Consider the following 16,999-nt stretch of genomic DNA (forward strand, 5'->3'; position numbering starts at 1 on the left):
TCTTTCTTTCTTTCTTTCTTTCTTTCTTTCTTTCTTTCTTTCTTTCTTTCTTCTTTTGAGACAGGGTTTCTCTACGTAGCCTTAGCTGTCCTGGACTTGCTTTGTAGACCAGGCTTTCCTCAAACTCACAAAGATCTGCCTGCCTCTGCCTCCCTGAGTGCTAGGATCATAGGTGTACACCACCGTGCCTGGCAATATGGTGATCCAGAGAGAAGCCATAGCTTTCCCAAAGCCACAACTTTATTCTAAGAGTCAGAACCAGGACCAGAGCCCTGAGTCAGGGCTGACTAACTGTGGCTTCTCCAGCAGCACACCATCCCCCTGCCCAGATCAGACTGACAGCAGTGACCTTAGGAAGCAGAGAAGGCAGGGACCAAGGTGGTTTCACTCCCATGGGGCGTGTCAGCGGCCTGATCAGGAAGATGTGCTCTAGACACTTGTGGGTACAGCTGCTTCTGTGTGCAGACACAGCCCCCAAGAGGCAAGAAGGGAGGGAAAGAGGAGGACCTGCAGGAGGCGGGTGCTGCGTTCATTCTGGACATTCTGTCACGTAGTCCTCACAATAATTGCTTGACCTGGATGCTACCAGAGCTGCCTCTCATCTGTGGCTCTGGGGTGGCATAGAAGTGGCCCAGGATAGGCGGCTCTATGCAGGCCTTGAGACTGAGGGAATATGTGTACAATGACAGAAGACTCAGGAGCCCGAAGGAGGGAAGCATGGGGCAGACAGTCTAGAACTAGGAAACGCCAGGCAGGCTGTTCTGGTGGAGTGCAGCCCACACTCAGGAACAGACTACTGATGGGTCAGGGAGGCAGGCCAGCCCAGAAGGGCAAAGTGGAGGGGGAGTGCCACCGGGCAAACACAACTGTGTCCAATGTCCGCTGCAAGGGTTGCAACACACAGCTGAAATTCAAGGAAGCCCACACTGAGGCCCACAGAACCTGGCCAGTCACGGAGGCAGAGTGGGGCTGAGAAGGAATGTGCAGACGGGCTAAGATTGGCTTGCAGGGGAGTCCCGTCTGGAGGCCAGAGCTGAAGGGGCACTTTTGGAACCAGACAGAGTCCCAGCAAGCCTGAAACTCTCTCCCTTCTACCCGTCCAACTGAGGAGGGGTGAAGTGAGGTGACAGAGAGGTCCAAGGTCACAAGTCCCTCTGCGCTCACCCTCATGCCACCTCAGCAGGCCACCACTGTCACCCCTATACAACAGAAGAGGAGCCCCAACTCCAGGGATGTGCAGATGCAGAAGAGAAGGGGTGAGAAGCTGCTGAGTGCCCTCCCAGCACAACCACTCAGGAAAGCCCACGTTCCCTCATCCCTGTCTGGAGTCCACACACCAGGGCTCAGGGGACTAACAAGGGGCTGTGACGATTACTCGACACACACATATGTGTGTGTGTGTGTGTGTGTGTGTGTGTGTGTATGTGTATGTGTGTGTGTGTGTGTGTGTCGAGTAATATATATATTCGTGTGTTTCTATAATATTCTATATAAGTCCCGGGAAGGCGGGGTCCACCCAACACAGGACTGAGAGTGGGCTCTGCACCTTCAGTGTGTGTGTGTGTGTGTGTGTGTGTGTGTGTGTGTGTGTGTGTGTATCACTGAGAATCACAGTTTGGAGAAGGCATAGGAGGGAGAAGGAGAAAACCAGGCAGTGGGCAGGAGGCACAGGAGAGACCGCGCTGTGTGCACCGAGCTGATACCCAGGAGCGTAGAAGGAAGGAGAGACCCCGCAGAGCACTCTGTCCCACACTGGCTAGTGCGAGAGTGAAACCGAGTTCATGCCCAAGCCTCCTGCTGCAGTTAGCAGGAGACCTGGAACTTTACACCACCCAGGAGATGTGCCATTCTCTACTCTGCAAAGGGCTTCCTGGACTTACTTCTCCCACAGGATAAGAAAATGAGCCAAAGCTGCTCAGCTCTCACCGAAAAACAGCTACTGTTTACCCATCCCCAGGGTTGCAACAGTCTAGACTTCTCTTTTGCAAGCACCCCACTTTGCTCCAGGAAAGGAGGCCAGTTCCTGGGGCGCTAGCTGAAAGAGGCAGAGGGCCGCCATGGAGTCCAATCCGAGCAGAGGAAAGGCCCTTCTCCCAGGGTGTGGGAGGTTATCTTCTGTTATGGGGTCCTGCTCTCTCCCTGCTCCACCTTCCTGAAGCCAGCCCATCTTAAGAAGAGGACAGAAGTCACCCCTGAAAATCAGGCCTGGGCTTACTGGCACATAATTTGGGGGGGTGTGGGTAGGCATCTGGAGTCTCTCTACTGCCTGGAAAGCTTAGCACTCACTGCAGGTCCCCTGTCGCTTGACCCACGGGGCACAGTCTGTTACCCAACCTGGTCAAGCAGGCTTCCTATATCCAAGTGGGTGACATAAACAGCTAGTGGGAGAGTGAAGGCTGTCTTCACTAGCCTTCTCCAGAGTCCCAAGCCAGTGCCTTCTCTGATTAAAAATGGCCACAAGAATGCCAGGGGCCAAGAGGACAGTGAGAAAAGAACATTTCAAATACCGTCTTTGAGGTCCTGAGGCCAGGGCAGCCTGGGTTTACAAAAGCCCTTGCTCCTTCATCAAGGTCAAAGGCAACCATCTGCTTCCGTCCCTCTTCCTCCCCACCCCCCAGAGGCTGCAGACGTTCCTGGCAAGCTTCTCCCTACCTGCCATTCTCCTGCACAAGCCTGTTTTGAAGACAGTAAAGTTGCTGAGGACTCCAGCTATTCAGGAGGCTAAGAACAGAGCATTTAGTGTTCAGGGCCAACCAGGGCAACTTAAGAAGACTCAGCCTTGAATGGAAGACTTAAAGTAAAGCTAGGAGTAGTGACACACACCATTAATCCCAACACTTGGGAGGCGAAAGCAGGTGATCTCTGTGAGTTTGAAGCCAGCCTGGTCTCTACAGTGAGTTGCAGGACAGTCAGAGCTACATAGCGAGACCCATCTCCAAAAACAGAGTTAAAGTAGGGCTAAGGTTGTAGCTCAGTGGAAGACTTGTATGAGGTTCAATCCTTAACACAACAAAACAAAACAGGCCAGTCAGGCAACTGCGAGGGAGACAAGGAGACAGAAAGGTTTCAACACATGTAAACACAAAGAAGCAAGAAAAGACCCCAGCTTGTTGAGGGGAAAGAAAAGATATCCAAAGTTCCTAAAGAAAAGGTTCAGAGGCGTTGTGGGAGAATGCTAGAACCCTTAAAAAGAGCAATTTTTGCTTTAAAATGCTCTGCAATAAATCTAACCAAGGAAGCAAAAAGTCTGTACAACGCAAACTTTAAACTGACTTCTCAGAGTCATGGATCAGAAGAATTAATACTGTGAGAATGGCTATGTTACCCAAAACGACCTACAGATTCAGTGCAGTCCTCATCAAAATTCCAATGCCACTTGTCACAGAAACAGAAAAGTCAACGTTAAAACTCATATGGAAGCACTAAAGACCGTAGAGAGCCAGAGTACTCCTGTACAATAAGAATAGCTGGAGGAGACACCGTCCCTGATCTCAAGGCATACTACAGAGGTGCAGGAACAGAGACAGGATGGGACTGCTACACAAGCACATGTGGAACTCAACAGAGCCCAAGATCCAGGCATAAACCCACACAGCTACAGTCACCTGACTTTTGACAAATCTGCCAAAAATGCACATCGGAGAAAAGACTGCCCCTTTAGCAAATGGAGCTGAGAAACTAGCTATCCACAAGTATGTGAGTAAGTCCAGAGTCCTACTCCCACACACAACAAAAATCAGCCCATGTGGATCAAAGACTTGATACAAGACCTGAAACTTAAGGGAAAACACTTGAAGGTGTGGGCACAACCAAGGACTTTCTGAATAAGGCCCCAGCTGCTAAGGAATTATGGCCAACAATCAAGAAATAGGACCTGAAAAGTTAAAAAGCTTCTGTAGAGCTAAGAAAATAGTAAAGAGCCAGCCTACAGAGGAGGAAAAAATATTCGCTGGCTACATATCCAACAGGGGACTAATATTTATAATATACCAAGAACACAACTAAACAACCAAAATTCAAAGAAAAATATCAATAAATGCGCTAATAAAACAGTTCTCAAAAGGTGTTCAGTCTCATTAGCCATCAGCCAAATGCAGATCAAAGATGCCTTCCAATTACCCCAGTAGGACAGCGGCCACTAAGAACACAAACACCATGCTGTCTAGTGCCGGCTCCTGCACTGCAAATAACTTCATTAAGCCCCTTCTACATGAGAATGCATTTCAGTAGCTTCTACAGCTGCAAGTGTCCCATGGTTTTCAAAAGGCCTTTAGTGTTAGCGACCACTCCCGCATTCCCTTCTTTACCCTGCCCTCCATCCTTCCCATTTAATCCTCCTATTTCACTTTGCTCTTTCTCCCCTATAACACTGCATTCTAGTTACCCTTCCTTGGGAGGAGCATCTCCTCCCCTTCATCCCTTACTGTCTACCTAACCCCTGTGGACATTCAAAATGAAACACACATATCTGAAGCTTAAAAGCTAACATCCACATACAAAAGAAAACATGCAATGTTTCTCTTTCTGGGTCTGGGTTGCCTTACTGGGGATGGCTGGTTGTAGCTCCATCCATTCACATTCAGATTTTATTTTTCTTAACAGCTGAATAATATTTCACCATGTAAATGTATCATATTTTCATTATCCATTCTTCATTTGATGGAAACTAGGTTGTTTCCAGTTTTGGATTTTATGACTAGGGCAGCCATGAACATGGATGAGTTTGTATCCCTGTAGTAAGATGTACAGTCTTTTCTAGGCATCACATGCTACCAAATAAAATGCCCAATACAGGAATGGGTTTGGGAGTTGTTGGGGTAAGGGGGCCTATAGACTGCCCCTCAAATGTTATAGGTTATTGCTAATGCTGTCGGTTACCCTTCACAACCTGACAGGAAGACTCTGTTGCTGATGCTATCACTTATGTGTGTCATCAAACAGAGACATTCAGCTGTGCTCAGCTGGAAGCTTCACCCACCCTGACATTAACCATTCTGGATGTGCTATACTCCTTACCAGAGGAGAAAAATGATAATCTCACCCAGCTACAAACCTTGCAAGCTCTAAAAGCTGCCTGCCTGGCAGCTATGCCCGCCAGTGCAATGGGGGCACATTACCATGAGAGCAGCCAAACACTGCTTCATTTGGTTTAAGGCAGCCCATGAGACAGAGCCATTCCTGACAGCACTAAAGTCACCAAGAGCCTGAGACCGAATAGGTCATGAGCCTTAGGAGAAAACTATCATTCAGCTAAAGGAAATAGCAACAAAATGACTCGTGATGACATATAGACCAGGGCATAGCTCCACCCTCACCAGAGAAGCTTCTTCCTGAAGTAGATGGTAATTAACACAGAGACCCACAACTGGACAGTATGCAGAGAGCAAGTGACTTTCCAGTGCTCGGCCCTGAGAGGGATGCCGCTGTCACACCATTCTCCTCAGGAAGCCACACAGAAGAGGAGCAGAAAGATTAAGAGCCAGAGTGGTGAAGAACCTCAGTGAAATGGCATTTTCTGATACAACAGCATGATACACGTATGAACTCACAAGCCTATGGCACTATGCACAAAACCTGCAGAGGTTCAAGCTGGAGGAAATCTGTGTGGAACAGAGAAATTCACACAAAGTCTCCCCTACCAAGAAGAGTTTTGCAATTGATAACTTCTAGGAGAGGAAAAATAAGTTTTCTTCAATGGTGTGAGATTGGGTGCATCAACCAAACTGCAGGACAGACCTTACACTCTGACGTAATTAGCCAGCCCAATCCAACTCTTTGTTTTTCTGTGATTCTGTTGTTGTTGTTCTGTTTAGTTTAGAATTTAGGTTTTTCTACAGAGATAAGAATATGAAGCTGGGGAGATAGGGGGAGAGGCAGAGTCTGGAGGGGGAAAAATATGACCAAAACATATTGTATGGAATTCTTAAAGAAAAAGAAAAGATTAAGTCAAACAATGAACGCTGGTGAAGATGTGGACAAAAGGAACCCTTAGGACCCTGCTGGTGGGAATACAGACTAGTCTCATGCAGAAGTCAGCACGGAGGCCTCCCAAGATCTTAAAGTCGATCTCTACATGTCCCAGATGGGTATTTGCCCAAAGGACACAGAGCCAACTCATCAGAGACACCAGCACATCAGCGTTGCTGCTGCACTGTTCACAACGGCTAATGCGGATCCCACCTGGGAGACCAAAAACAGGTGCACAGGGAAAACGTGGCTCCTTTTTAAGCGATAAAAATAACAAAATTACAATGTTAGAGAGAACATGGATGCAACTGGAGATATAGTTGAACTAAGCCAGTCTTGAAACGATCGATATCAGATCTCATTTCTCTCATTTTCAGTTTGTAGGTTTAAATGCAATGATGTGTGCATCCATTAACTTAAAGTAGAAGTGAAATTGTCAAGGGAGAGAATAAGGACACATGTGAGAAAGGATGGCCAAGAAAAGGGAGTGTGGAAGGAAGGAGCAGCAGAGGACGCACTCAAGGTGCAGAATATACCTGTATGAAAACGTTAAAATGTACAAAAGGAAGATCGCTAGACAGAGAATGACATCAATGTGTATTACATATTCCTGTGTTTTGCTTTCATTCATGTTGCTGTAACAGAGTACTCAGAGAACACCAGTGCGGGAGAGGAGGGAGTTTGGCTTTCAATTGCAGGTCAGCATCCACCATTTCAGGAAAGTCAAGGCAGGCCTCACTCAGCTAACCCATGACCCCACAGACATGAGCAGAGAGTTGCGAAGGCACCCACGCTGCCCATCAATCTGCGGAGCAGCCAGCCAGCTTCTGCTCTTACATAGTCCAGGGCCTTGCCCAAGAAATGATGCCACCCATGACGAGGGTCTTCCACCATCAATTACCAAGACAGTCCCCTACAGGTGTGCCCACGGCCAATCTGATCTAGGTAATTCTTCAGTTGTGGCTCTTTGCCCACTGATTCTGATTCTAGGCACTGGCAAGTTGACATTCAAAACTAACCATCACAGAATGTGTAATGTCATCCTGAACCTCCTTACTTACATGATTAATCTACACTATGACAGCTGTGTATACACGGAAATAAAGATGCTTGAAAGAAAAGAAAAGGCTGATTGGCTGATAGGCAACCCTATCCGGCGTACTCAAAGCAGCAAGGTGGGGGCTTGCTCTGTTCCGTGTCCCACCATCAGCTGAGTCTCTGCCCCTTCTTCGTTTATGAGTCAACCCAGAAGGCTTCCCATTTGCCTGGTTGGTGAACATGGACCACCAGGACTGACAGATGCTACCCCTTCACACAGGGAGGACACAGACGACCTGCTCCAGCCTGTGGACGTGCTTTCTCACTTGCCCCAATCACACTGACCCAGAGGAACAGCAATAGAGGGACTGCGACGTAATTCAGATCTGTGCTTCACCAGAGAGGGTCAAGACACCATCTTGACCCTCAGAGCAGAGAGGCCTTGTTGACTCTGCACACTTCCAAACTCCTTGGAAGCAGGGATCTGGCCTGAAACTCTTCTGCCGTCTCCCAAAGCATGGCCCCTGACCTGTGCTCCCACACTGTATCCAGTACGCCCATTCTGCCCCGCCTTCCTCCTGTCCTAAAGGCCTTGGAAGGAGGACCTACCTGTCCATACTGGGTGCAGTAGATCTCCGGCTTGGTCAGACCGCAGGTAGATGAGGCTCGGAGATGCTGAGTCCTTCCAACGAGCAAGTCCCCAACAGGTGGATAACATGCCCCCCGGGAGCAGGCTTGTTGGGCACACAAGAGGCCAGGCAAGGCTAGAATTACAGGAGAATGTTGGGGTGGGTCCAAAATATGAGATTCCAGCCAGACACTCCAATATTCCCTCTGTGGAGCAGACATTGGCAAAACTGGGCCCTCTCTTCACTGGTGTCAGTATGATCACTACCGTCCCAGTTCAGGGAGGTGAGGGGCTGGTTTCACATCCTATAACCCAAACTAAATGGAGGGGATTGTCACACAGCTAATAGAGTGTTTGCCTAGCGGGCATGAAGTCCTGGGTTCAGTCCTCAGTACTGCATGAGCCAGGTGTGGTGGTATGCACCTGGAACCCTAGAATTCAGGAGCTAGAGGCAATGGGTTCAAGAGTTCAAGGTTATCCTCAGCTACACAAGGAAGTCAAGGCCAGCCTGGGTTACATGAGACCATACACGTGTATAAAATTGTCGAACTACTTTCTTGGTTAAAGAAAAGAGAAAAAGAAAGGAAGAGGAGGTGAAATGGCCGTAACCAGCAGTGATCTTAGCACACGACCTGTGCCACCTGTATGTGGCTTCAGAATCAATCTGGACACACACGCTGGGCCATGTAAGCATGTGACAACTGTTTGTGCCCGTGTAGCATCCTCAGTGCACAGCCAGAGGAGGCTGTTGTCTGAGCCCTTGGGGGAACACTGAGAAATGCTTCTGTTCTGTCCACGCAGCTGACAGACCTAGCCATTATCTGAAGCCAAGCAGCCCTGACTTCCAGGAAAACAGAGAACTCCAGCCACAGTGGCGCTGGAGCAAGCTTGAGAGTGAGAGTAAGGGAACAGAGGGTGGGAAGCGCTTAGGAAACCACCCAAGAAGGCATGGAGAGCCTTCTGAGAGTGGCAGAGAAGCCCCTTCCCCCTGTTGCTCAGAGAGATGGGAGCGCCCACAAGTGCTAAGGCTGGCAGGCGGCACACACACCTCTGCTCAGCTCTCTTCTGCTGGTGGCCTGGAGGGAGGGAGGGATGCTTACCCAAGCACAGGACTAAAAGTGCTATCATCATGGGCCACTGCAGGTCCCTAGAGAGGTCACCTAGAACAAAGAAAAGCATCCTGGATAGTCAATCCTCAGCCCCCACTGTCCCTCCTCCATGCTAGGCTACTGTCCTCACCAAGTTCCTGACCCCACAGTCTCACAGAGACTTCTGAGCAGGGAGTACATTTGCAGCCAGTGGCAAGAACCTGGGACCCCTGACCCAGATATTAGAGACCTACAGGGAGCCCTGAGAAATCCCAGGCTTCACTTCCTTTTCTGAAATGGGTGAAAGTATGGGGACTGTGCAGGAGAAGGGAGGGCACGGCCCATTGCAGCAGAAAGCTAAGGCAGGGGGTGGGGTCTATGCCTTTGTTTCTGCCTCAAGAGAGTGGGCTTGGGCTTTCTTGGGGCTTCAACCCAGGCTAACCTACAAGCCAAAGGCACATAGGCCAAAGATGCTGAAGGAAAAAGAGGGAGGACTTTTCCTGAACAGACAGGGCCAGTGAGGCTGAAGGCATGGGAGCCACCACTCTAGGCTAACCAGGTTGCTGGGATGCTATGGGAAGGAGAGGGATCTTAAGACAGGTGGGGTGCTGTGGGAAGAGGTGGGGTGCTGTGGGGTAAAGATGGGGAAGCCTGGAGTGCTGTGGGGAAGTGTGGGGTCCTGTGGGGATAGGTGGGCCTGACAGTTTTAAGAAAAAGGAGAGAAGAGTTCATCCACACCAAAAGCAACTCAAAATCCTCTCCAGTTATGATGAGCAGGGATGCTGAAGGCAGCTGGGAACAGTGCAGGAGGCAGGGCAACCTCAGAGGCAGGCACCACTCTCCCTCTACCTGGGAGAGGACACAGGTCCCATGACACCCAACGACATCCAAAGCGGCTGAGGAAAGATGGGACAGTGGGCAGGCTGGGGGACCAGGCAGCCTTTCTGCCATTTTACAACTCATGTTTCAGTCCTTCCTCAGAGCAGTCGGCAGCCCAAGCTGGGTATGTGGCCTGAGGACTCAGGGCCACTAAGGGTCAAAGAGCTGAAACCTACCAGGAATGAGGCTGAGCTGCGGCCTGACCATCCCTCCCACCTGGCCTTTGTGCTGAGCCCAGATCTTAGCTGCTTTCTTCTAAGTCCGCAGGTGCTTATCAGCCGAGAAAAGCAATTCAAACAGCCACTGCCATTTACCCAAGTGTACTCAGGTGAGCTCCTGAGGAGAGTGCTGCACGGGCCCTGCACCCAGGCCTCACCTCAGTCCCCGGAGACAGCCCTTCTTCATCCTCCCACAGGACAGGAAAGGCAGATAACCTACCTCACCCAGAGCTCCTACACTCCCCTGTTCTTCTCCAGATCCCTCTCAGAGAGCTCCCTGGGGATGTGGGGTCCCCGTCTTGGCTCCAAGGTTTTAAGCAGCAGCCTCACCTCTGGAGACTCCCGGGCTGGGCATAAAGCGCTACAGGGCGGCCTCAGGAATCTGGCAGCACCACGCCCATCTGACGTCACTGCACCCCCACCCTCGGGACAGGACCAGGCAAGTGGGTTGGTCTAGGAGGCTGCCTGCCCTGGGGTTTCTGGAGGGCTAGAAGGTCCTGGAAACAGGCAGCAGAAGGTCTTTAGGGATGGCGGAGGGGGTGCCCCTGGGGTGGGGGAGGGGTTGTCCCTGGGAAGGGGAAGGGTCCAGGCACTGGATTTGTCACCTTTCCAAGTTTAGTAGGTGTCAGCTTCCTCTTAAGTCCCAGACCACCATGGGCAAAAGACCAACCAGGCTGGGGACACTCAGCAGACCAGACTGATAGGGTGTGGGCCTGCCTGACGCTGGGTTGGACAGTGGAAGGCCCAAATATTCAGAACCCTGGAAAGCACCAGGGCCACCCCAAAGGAAAAATGTGGAAAACCCCGAGGTCCTGGGAAGTTCGGGGGTCTGTAGACGGCTCCCGTGTGGACGAAGCTCAGTTCTCCCACCGGAAGTTGAACAGAGCAGCTTCCAGAGCCTCAAGCTCCTTGGCAGGGCTGGCAGGGCTGGCAGGGCTGGCAGGGCGCCCTGGGACAGGTAACTGCCTGTGAGTCACCGTCCCAGCTGCTACTGACCCCACCCTCCCGGACAGGAATGCCAGCCTGCAGGGTCTGAAAACAGACCTGAGGTATAGCTGGGCTGGTAAGGGCAGGGCAGGCCTCCCCTGGCACCGGCCCGGCCCAGGAACACAGTCCTTTGAGGGGTGTCGGGGGGGGGGGGCAACCATGGTAAGTGCAGACGCAGGACCAGGAGGAAAGGTTGGTCAAGGACACTTTCCTTTCCAGGTCTGGGTCAGAGGGCGTCTCAGCAGACCTGGAGGTCACAGTTCCTGTCCTGACCCTGAAGACACTGACTCAATGTCACAATTTGAAGGAGACCTTTCCCTCCTAAGGTAGTGTTTCACATACCCTAGGCTGGCCTCTAAGCCATTAAAAAGCCAGTGATGACCTTGATTTTCTTATCCTCCTGCCTCCACCCCCCAAGTGCAGGGATTAAAGGTATGTCATGCTGGCCATGAATCCAGGCCATGCTGGGCCAGCGCTCTACCACTGGGCTACACCCTCAGCCATAAGTGGGATTCTGCAACCCCTATTCAGGGTCAAGGTTTCCTCTAACACAGAAGGATATGCCCAAGGGAAAAGTAGGTCAAGGCTCTGTGAACTGAACTGGACAGGTCTCCCTCCAAGCTTCAGATTTAGCTCAAGCTCAAATGGAGGAACACTTTGGTCAGCAAATGTTCAAAGAGGCTGTTAGCACAAGAGACCTGGGCAGCATTAATGATGGAATCTGGCTTAATTCTGCAGGTGGGGTGAGTACATCATTCCTTCATCAGTCCTTCAGGGGCACAGAGAGACCCCACCAATCCTGACAGAGAAGGGTTACCTCTGGTACCTTGAGGTTTGAGAATTTCCACCCACTTGGTCTGTTTCCACTCCCAAATTCCAGACATCCGGAAATCCCCCCTTTGCCAGAGGATGTGACAAAGAGCTCAATAATAGTTAGCTCAGCCTGCTGAGAAGCTTCGGTGTGGAAGCTCCAACCTCAGAGGAGGGGGAGAAAAAGGAGACAGGCCTCACTGAGTGGCTGGGCCTGTGAACTCCCCTCCCTCCCTCCCTCCCTCGCCTCCACACACCTTTCTGCACCCAGAAGCCCAGGTAAATCAGCATTTGGTGCCTCAGCCTTTGCAAGCTGGGGCAGGTCCCAGGTTTGGCTTCACAGGAGGCAAACATCAGCTGCTCTGCAAAGGCCTCACCCACAGGAATGTTCTAGAAGCTGCTTATGCAGCCCTCTGGGAGTACCCCAGATGAGGACACCATTCATCTCAAAGTGCCCCCAGAAGCCAGGTCACCTGCCGCCGGCTTGACCACACCAGAGCTCAAGGTGTCCAAAGATATGCACAGTGCAGCCTACATTGCCACGAGGGTCTGGCTGGGCTACAGGCAACCAGGGTGTGGCCTGCACGCCTCAGCTTCCCTCTGTGCCTGCTGGGCAGCTCCTGCTTCAGAGCAAGTGTCTGCCCTGGAGCCCGGGCTCATGAAACTCAGGCAGGCGACGGCGACATTGTCCTGGACTGGTTTGTTGTTGGTTTGGTTTTTGGGTTTTTTTTGCATCTGGGCCAGCAACTGCCAACCAGCAAATTCTGTGTCCAAAAGTAACCAGACCTTCAACCCCTTCCAGCTGCCCTCCTGGCTAGACCACACTGCACCACCCTGCACAACCTGATCCACAGACAAAGCCAAACAGGAGGTCTCTGGGTCTGTGCTGGGTCCGCCAGGCTCCCTATCTCTCCAGGCCAAACCCAAAGCTCAGGCAGGCTGTGAGGCCGACTGTGGTCAGAGCTCCGTTCCTATTCCCTCCCCTCTGTGCCCTGAGCTCCGTAGCACAGCCTCACTGCTAGGCCTCCAAACGGCCAGGCCCGCTTCTGAGGTGCAAGCTTTGCCCAGCTGCCCCAGCGGTGTGGGAGGCCCGTGACTTGGACATCTACAAACTGCCTCTCACCATTTTCAAGCCTTTCTTCCAACCCAAGTCCTGAATGAGTCTTACTCTGAGTGCCATATTTAAAACTACAACCAGCTTCTCTGTCTAGTGTCTGCCTCTAACCTCCTCTGCTGTGTGCTATAGGGAGGTTTTTAACTTTTCTTTTTTAAAACACTTTTTTGTCAACACCAGCTTTTGACCAACTACCTCCAGGTCTCTTGTGGCGTAAGCTGGCCTTGAACGTGAGCTGTGGCTGAGGGTGACCTGGAACATCTGTTCTTCCCACTCCACCTCCATGGCTGGGATTATAATGCTCATGATATACATGAGCACACGTGGCCTATGTGGGGCTGGGATCAAGCTCAGGCCTTCACGCATGCCGGGCAAGCACTCCACAGCCTCTGCCCCCAGATTTCCACACTGCTCATTATTATTTGGTGTCCGCCACTGGGAAAGTGCGTCTGGACACAGGATCCTGTCTACTCTGTTCACTATTTCTCTCCACACACCTGGCGCCTCATGGGAAGGAGCTTGATGTTGGCAGAACAGGTTCATGTAAAATAGCTCAGTGTTCTGAGACATGTCTGTTTTGCATGACTGCATCCTCAGAGGTCATGGTGCCCGGGCCTGTGGCCCGCAGACTGGGTCACTCCCCATGAATGCTCTGCATCTCGGGTGGCAGTGGGGGCTCTCTCCTGAAACACCTACTCCAGATTGTCACAACTATATTGATAGGCATGCCATCTCATTCGCCTGCTCCTGAAGCACCTCGGCAGTGATTCTGGTGAAGGACACTGGAAGTTGGTGTCCCCATTATCCATCTGTTGGGCTCAAACCATGCAGGTTGCCAGGAAGACCAGCTGGGATCTGATCCATGAGCAATCACAAGAGAAGGAAGGGAGGGAGGGAAAGATTAGAGGGAAGAAAAGAGTATGATTCCCGATCTGACACCTGGGTGTCAGGGCGCCTGGTGACTAATCATGGCTCCGCTGGAGTCCAGTGAGTCACGGCTGAATCCTTGTCTGTCAGGTAGGAGAGGCTCTAGCGCTGTCTCTGTGAGTTTACAATGTGACTAACGCTAGCGTGGCCCTGCACACCAGTTACCCAGACAGTGGTCAGGATGAGGGGGGGTGGGGGGGCTCGTAAGTCTTCAAGCATAGATGAGAGGCAGCCTCTGCAGGGACAGTTACAGAACAAGACTTAGAGGCCTGCCAGTCACTGGCTCCATAGCCTCCCTTCTCCTGAACCCTCGTCTGCCCAAGCTTACTGTTTGCTTAGAGGACAGCCATGCACACTGGCTAGGTCTTGCGGTATTGGAGAATTCAGAAGGTCAGTCTAAAGTAACTATAGCTAACACTTCTGCATGCTTTCAGAGGGCCTGGGCCCTTTCCATTAACTAACCCATCCAACACCTTCACAGCAGACACTTGGCTGGCCTTATTTCTCAGATAAAGCAAGAACCACTTCAATAATTTGGTCCCAGCTAGAGGGCAGTGGTTGGACCTTTCCTATTTGTTTATATACCACGTTTTTAATCATTATCAAGGGTCACAGACATGTCATGTGGCCTGAGAACCCTCCCTCTGTTCTGGCTGATGCTGTGGTCTTCAAGCCTGCTGGGCCTGGTCGAGATCCAGTAGCTCAGAAGTGGTCCTTAGGAGGGAGTCAGTCAGATAAGTGCTTGCCATACAAAGACGAAGGCCTGTGCTGGATCCCCAAGGACCCACAGTTTAGAAAGAAGGCCAGGCATAGTGGGACACACTGGTATTCCCAGCATTGAAAAGAGGAAGCTAAAACCCCACAGCTTGCTGGCCAGCCCAGCTGGATCAGGGAGCTCCAGGCTCAGCGGAAGACCCATCTCAAAAATCAAGGTAAATGATGCCTTAAAACAGCATCTAATCTAATTAGAGGGTGTCTTCTTCAGTCTCCATGACCCCTCCACTCAGCGAGAGTCACACCCCATCCTCCCAGAAGCCTGCCCTGTCATACACACATCTCCAGCTTGTCACAGAGATGCCTCCGCCCACGGTTCTCTGTCCTCCTGCCCCTGCTCTCCCCAGGTCTGATATCCACCCTCCTTTCTCTCCAAGCTCCGTTTCCTACTCTGTTCCCTCTCTCTTCAACTTCTTCTGCTGTCTATTCTATTTCCCCTTCTGAGTGAGATTTGGAAACCCTCCCTTGGGTCCTCCTTGTTACTTATCTTCTTAGGGTCTGTGAATTGTAGTATGTTTATCCTGTACTATATGAGTAAAATATGTTTATAAGTGAGTATATACCATGCTTGTCTTTCTGGATCTGGGTTACCTCACTCAGGATGATCTTTTCTAGTTCTATCCACTTCCTGAAAATTTCAAGATGCCTTTTTTTTTTTAATAGTTAAGTAGTATTCCATTGTGTAAATGTACCACAGTTTCTTTATCTATTCTTTGGTTGAAAGACATCTAGGTTTCCAGTTTCTGGCTCTTACAAATAAAGCTGCTATGAACAAAGCTGAGGAAATGTCCTAGACAGGACTCCTAGTGGAGGGAGGGGAACACCAACCCACCTACAAAAACTTTGACCCAAAATTTACCATGCCTACAAGATACGCAGGGATAAAAACAGAGCAGAAATTGAGGGAATGTCCAAACCAATGCCTAGCCCCACCCCACGGAAGAGAGCCTGACACTGCTAACGGTGCACTGCTGTGCTTGCAGAAAGGAGCCTATCGTAGCTGTCTTTGGGAGGCTCCACCCAGCAGTGGTTAAAATGGATGCTGAGACTCACAGTCAGACACTGGGCTGAGCACAGGGCGACTTTTGGAAGAGTAGGAGGGGATAAAAGGGAGGTTACAGAAGCTTCACAAAAATGCCAACAGAGCCAACTAACCAGGGCCCTGGGGTGCTTACAGAGACTGATGCACCAACCAAGGGCCATGTGTGGACTGGGCCTAGGCCCCTACACAGATGGAGCCTATGGGCAGCTCCGTCTTCATGTGGTACCCTACTAAGGGGGCAAGGGCCATCTGACATGGACTCTGCTGCCTGCTTCCGGTCATTTTCCCCTGTGGGGCGGCCTGGCCTGGCCTCCGTGGAAGAGGATGAACTCAGTCCCGATGAAACTTAACATGCCAGCTGGGTTGGTGGGGGAGGGCTCCCCTTTTCTGAGGAGTGAGGATAGGGGGAAGGTGGGGGAGGGTGGGGCTGGGAGAAGAGCAGGGAGGGCTGTAAAGTGAATAAACAGACAAACGGGTATCCAAGATTGTCCTCTGTAAGATACACACCCACAGGCTCACGAACACTCCCCTCCTCTTCCTTCCAACCTCAAAGCCCTCCTGTTGGTTGTGGCTCCTGGGTTATGCTGCTATGGTCACATCACAGACACCATCAGGTTTCCCTGCTGTCAGCTCCTCACACGGGTACTAAGTGGCAGCCTGGTATGTGTCTTGTAGTCCCTGAACCAGCTGGGAGCTCGTGGGGCCAGGAGCATGCAGGGGAGAAAAGGAAAACTGAGCAGGTGACCATAGCATCCAGCTGAGAAGGCCCACCCAGGCGTGTGAAGAGGACCCCACCCCAAAGAACGGAGGAGGATGGCTGCCTTGATGTCAGCTACCCCCGCCCCATGTGTGCGTGTGCGTATGTGTGTGTGTGTGCTCGTGCGCGTGCGTGTGTGTGCATGGCTTCCAGAGGAACCATATGCTCCTGTCACGTCCATCCTCTCCAGGGTTCTGCAGCTGATAGAAGGCCGCTGTCACACCCGCTGTCCATTCAGCTGTTGACCTTTGGGAATCAGATCCTTGGGAACTAAGTCTATCCCCGTGAACTCTGACTGTGGACTTGCCACACAGAGCTGGCTGTGTCTGGCCATGGTCCAGTCCCACCAAGGGACAGCTGGACAGGGTTCTGAAAGGACAGCACGTAGCCGCAGCTCTGTGGCACTGGGGAAGGCACAGCCTGTGCAGCATAAATAAGACAGTGGCACCTGAAGATCTGTTCCCCACACTGCAGAGGACGGCCCCTAGGACGTAGGGCTAAGAATGATCTAAGGAGACCAGCTTAAGCTCCTGATGTTCAATCCAGCTCGGAGGGTAAGAATGAGGAGTAAACACCTCGTGTCTGGGGAGGAAGGAGCAGGGTGTGCCTGGCTGTCGGGAGCAGCGCTTTATAGCGCGAGCAGTGCCCGTGGCTGCACACAGTCAGCACTTCCTGCAGTGCCCGTGGCTGCACACAGTCAGCACTTCCTGCAGTGCCCGTGACTGCACACAGTCAGAGCCTCCTGCAGCACCGTGGCTGCACACAGTCAG

The 16,999-nt window shown here is 51.5% G+C and overlaps 1 protein-coding gene across 1 annotated transcript in view; it reads right to left on the reverse strand.

Annotated features, from left to right (window-relative positions):
- The window catches only part of Lamb3 (laminin subunit beta 3), a 39,974-nt gene extending 29,783 nt beyond the window's left edge, over nt 1-10,191 (reverse strand). Inside the window, exons 1-3 of the mRNA XM_055609148.1 lie at nt 10,039-10,191; nt 8,734-8,793; nt 7,615-7,769 (exon numbers count right to left, since the gene is read on the reverse strand). Coding sequence (XP_055465123.1) covers nt 7,615-7,769; nt 8,734-8,764 — 186 coding nt within the window. The 5' untranslated portion in view covers nt 8,765-8,793; nt 10,039-10,191. The remainder of the gene's footprint in view (nt 1-7,614; nt 7,770-8,733; nt 8,794-10,038) is intronic.
- Between the last annotated feature and the right edge of the window lie 6,808 nt (nt 10,192-16,999).

The sequence above is a fragment of the Psammomys obesus genome, unplaced genomic scaffold (assembly GCF_907164565.1).
Source record: "Psammomys obesus unplaced genomic scaffold, mPsaObe1.curated_primary_1811, whole genome shotgun sequence".
Classification (NCBI taxonomy): Eukaryota; Metazoa; Chordata; class Mammalia; order Rodentia; family Muridae; genus Psammomys; species Psammomys obesus.